Below are 10,145 nucleotides of genomic sequence, written 5' to 3'. Positions count from 1 at the left end.
TAATTATCCCAAAGGAAATTAAGGTGTCCAATAGCTTATGTACAACATACATACACATAGGCACACAGACATATGACATCACATACAACACATACAACAAAATACAAAGAAATATATCAATAGTGCGCCCTTACAGTAAAGTTTGATTGTAGCATATTTAAAGGAGCGGTGTGGAAAAAATGCAGAATGGTGTAATGGTATCATAGTGCAAGAGACTGTCTAAAATTCAAAATCTATTCTATAGCAACAGGCAACACAATATATCAATAATAGAATAAGCATTACTTAACCATACATAGACACTAGTAAAAGACTTGAAGAAAAGTTAAAGTTGAAAAGTTGAAAACTGTCCATACAGACAAAATATGTGACATTTTCAAATTTAGAAATACATACAAAAGTGAAGCTAAGATAATTGGGCTTCAGCTAAGCACAACCATATTTTGACATCATAGTATTAGTTTTGGAAATTGATCAAGACACACATAGTGGTTGCACTTGCAAAATTGCCTATCACAGAAGGCTGAACTATTAGGCTTGGCAGAAGTCTGCGTTCTCTGAGGTCGTTTCTAGTTTAATGTTTTATATGATCTACACTGAGGGTCTTAGGATGGAAGGTATCATATGCTGTTTAGTTTGCAAACTACTTTGAGACATACTTGTGATTTTGGGCCATACAAGATTGAATTGCTTCCAGTGAAGTCATCAGATCTTTTATTTGACAACAACAAGGGTAAAGTGTACTCCTTCATTTAGCTAAATGGGGAACTTCCCTTTTCACAGGCCTCCCTACAGCGAGTTCAGTTTAAGGTCAATGGCAGCTCTGTTTGTTCTATGTTCTTGCTCAAGGATATATCAGCAGGGCAGGTAGATGAACCTGTTTCCTCCAGCTAAAAAAACATCTGTGCAACTACAAAGGCATCCATGACTTTGTAATCCCGGGACAATCTTGATGAAATTAGTGATTGTTGTGACATTTGACTGAAATGCCATTGTCACAATATTAACTCATTATATATACTGTGTATATATATAAATATATACACACACATATATATATAGAAGGGATGAAGGAGGGACACTTTAATTCTCACAAGGCCTTGTAACACAACTATAAAAAATAATGCAAGAATAATCTTCCAGATGTTGTTGACTGATCTGTTGCTGTTATTGCAATTGACCTCACAGCTGATTTCATATGTTTACATTTTGGGGTATTAGATTAGAAGCCTTGATTTGAGCAGGATATTGTAAAAGTCTTAACAAGGCATTTTCAAGGAGTTGCTAATGTATTGCTTAATTGCGTAATGTAGGAGAGGTGGGTTGAACTCCCTGTGCTGAGCCAACAGATGGCACTATCTACATTTGGAAATTTTCTAGATGAGTATATTAGCCTGTGCCATGTTTGCCTGTCTCTTGCAGGGTCATGCAGATGGTAGGCAGGCTGCACAGCCCTCCACTCGGGCTGACTGGGAGCACTTGGGCCCAATGTTCTCAGTCACTGCCATTTTAGTCCTATCAGAGACTCTTTCCATGCACTTTGTTTGGATCATTTATAATATTTTCCGCACTTCACTGACGTTACTGCCATCCACACCTAATATCTTTTGCACTTTTTATTCATATTTTTGTAAATGAATCTCTCAAGATATGCAAAAGACAGCCACACAGATTCCTTGCTTCATAGTTTGATCAAAAAACTTAGCAAGGCACTCACCATCACCTTCATGCCCAGACACATTCAAACAGACGTTTATGATAACCAATCAATAACACCACAGTTTACTCTGCACACCTGATGCCCATGTGTTTTTCTTTGCAAATTCTCTCATGTCCAATCTTTGTTGTCAACCTTTAAACGTACAATATGAAAATGTCTGCCGCTAGGGGTCTCTCAATCGATAATTGAAATGTATTAATAGATAAGGTCACTGCTTTATCACTGTGTTGCAAAGTAGCATTTAATTAATCACAAAATGATTGCTGTGTGGCAAAAAAGCAGTATTACGGTTACGAGTATTTATTTCTGTGACATATTATGATTTACAACTCTCAAACTAATCATCTGGGTGCCCGTGTTTTGATGGAAGTTGAGGAACCAGAGCGGTCAAAGGTTATATGATGCCACTGACAGTCGACTAAAGGAAACGTCCCTTGTCAAAAACAAAATAACAGATTTCTTTGGGTATGAAATTTGCTGGGAACATTTGGGATAGTGTAAGAACACAACTCTAAAAATATTTAACATAAATATATAACATAGGTATGGTTGTTTTTTGACATGTTAAAGCAAAAATGTTACAAATTGTACCTTTAAATTAAGTGGGGAGTGGGGAACAGGCCCTTTCATATGTGTCACCAACAGTGTTCAATCTGTACCATAAACCACACAATTTACATGTGAAACAGGACTTTATTTTATTATAAAAATTAAAGAAGGAAAAAAGTCAAGTATAGGCTGATGATGAGCAACACATGCACTGATCGCATTGATGGACAGCAAAGAGAGAGGAAACACGCTCTGCTGTTAGTTCTCGGTCCATGGGACCATTCTGCAGAGATCTGTGGGAACGTCTCCATCACCCTGCTGATGGGGACATGAACGTGGGCGGCTAATGCACCAAAGCATGCCTATACTAGCCAAACCCTGTTTGTCTTTGTGTTCGTCCCAACGAGCTGGAGCCAGTCAGAGTGCGAGGGAGTATGAACGTTAGGAGGAAGGACCAATCTGTACATTGGTTAAACATTTAAGCATCCACATTAAGTTAGTTTTTCATCCAATATGTTTGATTAACACTAGTCCCCTCCCGGTGCCACAGTTCAATTTTAAACAGCTTGCTCCCCTCCTCAGCCTAAAAACAATAAAGAAAATTGTGATACAATTTTTTGGACTAAAAACAATATCAGTTGTACTTTATAATAATTCCAGTGTCATGTCAGTAGTAGGAGGGTATTCTAAAGATACATAATCACAGAGCTCCAGTCTCCTAGGACTTAACCGTATAAACAATCAAACATTTTTTGCTTATTATTGCTTGCTTTTTTTTATATAGCAAAACTCTCAAGGGTGTAATTTCTTTTTGTTCAGAAAAAAATACATTTTGCGTTGGGAGGACTGTTATACATGTGAGAAATAGCGAGAGAATGTGTGTGTAGGTCTGTCAATAAGCAAAGTGTGCCAGCTGTCTAAGTTCACATTATGAGAGTTATAATATATCAAAGGCAGCTGAAATCAAGCCTGCGGCACAATCGACAGATGCACGTGAAAGTATCATAATTAAAGTACAGATTTTGCTGCTTTTAAAACGGTGATCACACATGACGTGGCAACGTTTTCAACGGTGTGCACCAGGGTTTGATGTTTTCTTCTGTTTTAATGCTACATAAACAGATTAAAAGGACAGGAGGTAAACTTTACCTTGATTTTTGAGAAGCATCAATGTCAAGTATATGTTCACACATTTTGTTTTTGTCCTTTATTACACTGAATTTTGGCGGAAATGGTTTGGACTGTAATGCAAATTATGACTTACACAAATGCAAACTCAAAAGAGTAATAATGAGGTCTTTTCATTGACATACCCAGCCACCCTACAGTGTTATTTAGGAGCAGACAGAGGATAAAAGGCTGGTCAAGTGACAACATTTTTTAATTTCTTCATGGGCTGAACTTCTTGGTAGTGGAAATGTTTATTCTGCTGCTGCTGACGGAAGTATAAAACCACATCTTACAAGAATCTGTCAGCTTGTCAGGTGAACATTTAACCAGCAGGGCTCATGTGATGCCACATTTCAGTCTGAACATCCTCAAAGTTTCATGTGATAATTTGATAATATTTAAACTTCAAGTGACAGGCGTAGGTTGAAAATTGAAAATGTGTATTGCAATCTAAGCATGTGAATTAAATTATTACATAAAAACATTCAATACCTTGACATAACAAGATGTGACTTTAAGATAGAGGGTTTAATTTTTTTTTTAAACCACGTCTGCTTTCAGCCAACAGAGTAAAGAAGATAGATAGATAGATTTTAGTGTATGGTTCCGTGTTAAATATAGAGTGACTTTTAGGCTGAGGTTAGTGTAAGGTCCTCTAACCTACAGTCTACAGAGCTACAGCACGTAGTCAGATAGTTGTGAATCTATTTTGAACCTGATAGTCAATTGAGTTTCAGTAGTTAAAGAATTAAAGAATCAGTACAGTGGATTACAATTTAGAAGGAACTCTTTCTAGGTCAACTTATAATAAAACCTTCTATTTTTATTTTAGACTTTAACACTTAGACAATGAATAAAATCATGGACAGGCTGTCCTGTACTAAACAAACTGTCAATGAACACTAATAGGTTTCCTTGACTGAATTTGGGCTAATTTAAATCCAAAATGTATTAACTTATCTCTCCTATATGATGTGATATATGATTGTCTTTCAGCAGGTGAATTGAGTCATGCCTAATGAGTTAGAAGCATATGTGTAAACATGATTGTGACCCATTAGTCAGCATTTTTAGTCCACTAATTGACTACGAGGTGTGTAAACTTACAGTCAGTCAGCTAAGAAAACAGTCACTCATTGACTAGTCTCACATTCCCAGACCTATCCTACTGTGGAGTAAGGTTTAGCTACTCATCACATATTGTGGAATAGGAGATGATAGGAGATCTGGGTTGTTTGCATTTCTTTAAACCAATAACAATCATTTTGGGGGGTCTCAGCAATGGTTCCTCTGCAAAATAGTTTTGGGAAGGAACTTGTACTGATGGAACATTTGCACCCCGCAAAAGAAAAAGCCACAATAAATATTAAATTCAAGTTAACTGTTCACATAATACAGTATTGAGCCATTGAAATTAGCTGAATACATGCTTAAACGTAATTTGCTTATACCAGTGTACAGTGCTGGACCTCTAGCTTACCCAGTGAGAACGTGCACCCCATGTAGGCTGAGTCCTTTACGGTGGCCCGGGTTTGAGTCCGACCGGCAGCCCGTTGCTGCGTGTCATCACCCATCTCGCTCCCACCTTTCCTTTCCATCCACTCTCACTATCGAATAAAGCAGAAAGCCCCAAAAATAATCTTAAAAAAACAACAACAAAAGTTACTTCCGAAACGTAATACATTAGAGTACTGTCATTTGGGTGGGCGTTAAAACAGAGGACTTTCAAACCAGGGAATGGAGTTTGATTCCTGGGGAAAACAAAAGACCTCAGCCCCGGAAATGTGTTTCTTTGGGGGCGTTTTAATCCAAACTGCAATCTTTTTTCTAAACTTAACTAGTCGATTAATCAACGCACAACGCTCATTCTTTCTTACCTAAACCTAACCGTAATCTCAGCCGAAACGACCAGCTAACAGTTACCTATTACTCACCTGGTAACTGAACCACCAACTACAGCTAGAGCCGGTGTCGCAGAGCGCTGTAGCAGCTAAACACATCTACTAACTGCCGCTGATATGACGAGCTGTGACCAAGGGGGTAAGCCTCTCCTCTCTAAGCGTAGCTCCCATGGCGCCATTTTAATGCTACGAAGCCATCACCTGCCGTTAGCATCCCATTGACTGCCATTCATTTTGGCGCCACTTTGACAGTGAAATTGTCCGAAATTGTAAACCGAGATTGTACCAGTAATGCGTTATATTAGACTACTGCTTTGCATAAACCAATAGGCTACATTACTGTAGGCTAATTGTTTTACACGTTGGGCCCACTCTCAACAATGCCAGTGTATCACCACGTGTAGCCTATTTTGCCACAACAAGCCCTCCAAAAATGTCAAACTATTCCTTAAATCAATTTAACTTAAGACATATTGTAAACGTTTTCAAAAGTCACACCATTGATTTGACTTTATCAGATGAAATTGAGAGCTTGTTGACTCAGTGAAGCCAAAAGGTCATCAATTAGTTTTTTAAATTACCTGTAATAACTAACTTCAAGGCCAATAATTTCACCATTTACTGTGTACTTAGAGCAATTGGATTTCTTTAGACATGTAAAAGATTTGGCACACAGGTTGTTTGCTGATGAAACAATCAGCTCTATTAGTTAAACTTTTATTTCCCATCACAAAACCATGAGAGGACATCATCAAACCATGATGTCCTCTCTTCTCTACAGTACAATTGTACAGAGAGTTTTTCTGGATCTATTTACAGGTTTTAATGAGTAATTAATGAGGATCAGGATATTTTTGCAGTGTCCTGCAACTGAGCTCTGTATCCGTTGTCACACGACCATCCGTTGGTCTTAGTTTTCATATGATATCATATGAGCTCCTTCATGACAATGCGTTTTGTTGTGACACAGATGTTCTGGTTCTGGCTCTGACCAGGAAACAATGACAAAACAAAACACCACTTAATTTCGAGTTAAAATACATTGTAACTTGTGTTTCTGAGAACAGGTATCTATATGTTACCAAAATGATACCAGTAATGCGTTATATTAGGCTATTGCTTTGCAAAAAGCAACAGGCTACATTACTGTAGGCTAATTGCTTTACACATTGGGCCTATACTCCCAATAATGCCAAGGTATCACCAAGCCCACCAAGCCAAAAATGTCAAACTATTCCTTAATTCGATTAGACTTAAGACACAAGTTCATTTTTTAACAATAAAAAAACAACAAAACAAATAAAAAAATAATATGTATTTTGCCAATTACCCCCCTCCGTAGCCATGGCTAAATGGTAATATGATGCCTGAGGATCCCCAGTGAGTGGTGTGTGAGAGGAGGGAGGAGAGACAGAGACAGAGACATAGACGGAGACGGAGACAGAGGCAGGCAGGCAGGCACCGACCGCAGCAGCAGCAGCAGCCAGCAGCATGACCAGAAACCTTCACGGCAAACAGACCTGACCACTTTGTGTTTCCTTGGCAAAGACGAGGCGCGTCGGTTTCAAAGGCTGACGCGCAAATTCACGCAACCGAAAAAAAAAAAGGCGATCCAGCTTGAAAAAGCAAGTGGGCTCTGTCTGCTCTGCGCTTCCAAACACTGATCAGGTCAGTCCCCTTCCGCTCGGTTCACAGTTCGCTGCGCTGTGTGAGTGTTGCTGCGGCTGCTGGTTAGACGTCAACGCGCTGCGACTCCCTTAAAAGACGTTTGATCCAGCCAACACCGAGTCGGTGGATAAGAAACTTTAAAAGGACACAGGGTAGGCAAGTACAAAATCTCCCACTGATTTAAACGCTTCTTCCTGTTTTTTTTATTATTATTATTATTAAATTACACAATTTATTACACTAAAGATTGCTGAAACAGACATTCAAACAGGAAACCTTCTGACTTATACATCCAAATTTGCCATTTGTTTTCTTGTTTTAAGAGGCACGACGACAGGGCTGGATTTGATGTCTTTTTTGGTGGACACATGGTAGTCTTAGCGTACAGATGAGGGCAGGTGATGGTTAGGGTGGGATGGAGGTGGGATGGAGGGGGAGGGGGGGGGGGGTAAGGGGGGGTGGTCACAGGACTGACAACTGGCTCACAGTCAGGTGTTGGTCCATAGTGTGTCTTCTGGCCACAGTGTGAGTGAGTGTGAGTTTGACATGCAAACACCAGGCCGAGATTTTAATGATCAAAGTTTTCACAACTTCTCAGGTGAGTACAATAGACCGCATGTGTCTGTCTGACTCACCGCCTCTTACAGTGTATAAGGTTTATAATGCTGAGCAGTTTTAATGGGAAACTCCCAACTTTTATATAGTCTATATCCTATATTCTTCTCTTATGTCTCTTTTTTGTGTCATGTGAGGGATTTGTAGATATTGCACAATACTCAGGCAGTTCTGTGTTTTGGAATTGACTGGAAAAGCTTGGTCGTGACTCAGCAGTAATCATGCTCAGGGGCCAACACTGATTTCTCTCTGAGGTCTGATGTGTGGCTCCACAGTTGGCTATTAGATGTGAGCTGGCCTAATGTTTTATTTTGATATGATAATGGCACTTGGAAAGAAAACTAAGAAGTTTATTGTACAAGACTAGTCAGTACCAACAGTGGGTCTAGTTGTTCACCACATCCGTCTATCTTCATCACTTTGTGTGATCTTCATGTCAATAATCTGACAACACAGTGAGAAATCAGAACTTAATGTTTTTACATATTTAAATTTTTAGTTCATTTCTTTGCAATTCAGAGAAGTTTAATAAGTGCTTCTGCCTGTGTTTGGTCCCCCCCCCCCCCATTAGGTTTGCTTTATTATTATTATTATTTAGTCCAATATTATGTCATTGCGGTGATACAGCTGAAACATTATCACACAATAATACATCTATATGCAAAGTCCACTGTGATCTATTGTATGTCTAGCAAGTTTAAAATCTCTGCAAGTTTATTTTAACATAGCTAAACCAACCAAAACCAATCACCGCCCTGAAGATAGGAAATCAATTAGTTTTGGAAAATAGCTACCAGGAACATAATAGTGCATGTTGTTGGTAATACATTATCTAAAACATGGCAAACCATTTTTGTGGCCTTGCCATGCTGTTGTCTCCTAATAGATAACACGGTTAACATCTCTGGAAAAAAAAATAGGATCATATAGGAACATATATTACATTGAAAAGAAAACTTTGACAAACGGTCAGATAAACAATAAGAAAAAGTAGTTGCCCAGAAGTTAGATGATCTCTTTCTTCAAAAGCCCTGCAGCTTGTTGAAAATTGTTGAAGTAACAAGAGTTACATATTTTACAGATTATCGCATAAAATCAAGTAACAGGGATATTACTCATCAAACTGATGCTATAAAATACTAGGTATGTATCGGAATACTAACATTTATTAAAGGTTAAAATATCATCACTGATAATGTGGCTATTTTTTAAGTAGGAGATAGATTTGTGATTGAGAAATCATATCTATTTTGGAGAAGTGATAAAAAGGTAATTTCTCTCATGAACAATGCTCATCTGGAGTATTTTCATAATATATCTTTTGCAATCATTATCTAAATTTAGGAAATTATTTGGCAATGGGCGCAATTGTTTGGTCTTTACTATGTCTTTGTGTTTTCAAGCATAGATTTAATGCAACTCACACGTACTTAATGAGAGTGTTGATAGGGCACCAATCAGTGAATTATTGCTAATCTGTTATATAATTCCTAAAGAGAGGTGTGTGTGTGTGTGTGTGTGTGTGTGTGTGTGTGTGTGTGTGTGTGTGTGTGTGTGTGTGTGTGTGTGTGAATGACTGACACAGATCAGATGTGGACTTTGCTCTGTTGTCATAAATGAAAGGAGTGTTCGAGATACCAATGTTTATGTTGTCCTTCTCACGGCAAGTTTAACTCTACTTCCACTCAAAGCTTTGTTTGAGTTGCTGTGAAGACCGAACTCAGGTCTTTAAAGACGCCTACATACCAAGATTTGTCTTGGTTTTTGAAAATCTGTGTTCATTTAAAATACTGGAAGCAACGGTTGTCAATCTTCTGAGCAGTTGTTTGCAGTGGCTTTAGTGGAATTAAACCTCTGTGAGAGCTAAACAGAATCACTGCATGAAAGGAAGGAAGATGTTCAACGTTGCATCTGTATACAGATAGATGAAAAGCGAGAGACACGCTCTGGTTCAGCCCACAGATAGTTAACCACTTTTGCCTCCACAACGCCAACACCCTGGTTTGTTTACTATAATTCAATTATTCTTATTGTTATTGTGAACGTTTTCAAAAAAGCACACCTTTGATTTGACTTTATCAGATGAAATTGAGACCATGCTGACTCAGTTAAGCCTAAAGGTCATCAATACGTTTTTTAAATTACGTGTAATAACTAACTTCAATGCAAATAATTTTACCATTTACTGTGTACTTAGAGCAATTGATTTTTTTTTCACATCAAATAAATTTTATTGTTTGCCGATGAAAAATTTAGCTTTATTAGTTCCTCTTTTATTTTCCATCAGACTCTGTCAAACCATGATGTCCTCTCTTCTCTACAGTATAATCGTACGGAGAGTTTTTCCGGATCTATGAACAGATTTTATTGTAATTAATGAGGATCAGGATATTTTTGCAGTGTAGTAGAGGTAGATGCAGCAACTTAATATAGTTTAAAATGTCTATAAACAGGGGATGACAAAGTGACCTAATTCTATTTTAACCTTTTAGCAATAGTTTTCTTGGCAAACATTTTTTAAT

At 38.1% G+C, this 10,145-nt stretch overlaps 1 protein-coding gene across 1 annotated transcript in view; it reads left to right on the top strand.

Moving 5' to 3' along the window:
- The first annotated feature begins 7,467 nt into the window (after window positions 1–7,467).
- The window catches only part of pparg (peroxisome proliferator-activated receptor gamma), a 28,508-nt gene continuing 25,830 nt past the window's right edge, over window positions 7,468–10,145 (top strand). The window contains exon 1 of the mRNA XM_034869704.1: window positions 7,468–7,606. Within this exon, the coding sequence (XP_034725595.1) occupies window positions 7,555–7,606 (52 nt within the window). The 5' untranslated portion in view covers window positions 7,468–7,554. The remainder of the gene's footprint in view (window positions 7,607–10,145) is intronic.

This window comes from Etheostoma cragini, chromosome 4 (assembly GCF_013103735.1).
Source record: "Etheostoma cragini isolate CJK2018 chromosome 4, CSU_Ecrag_1.0, whole genome shotgun sequence".
Taxonomy (NCBI): domain Eukaryota; kingdom Metazoa; phylum Chordata; class Actinopteri; order Perciformes; family Percidae; genus Etheostoma; species Etheostoma cragini.
Note: the sequence above shows the minus strand (reverse complement) of the source record. Positions and strands in the feature narration are given on the sequence as shown.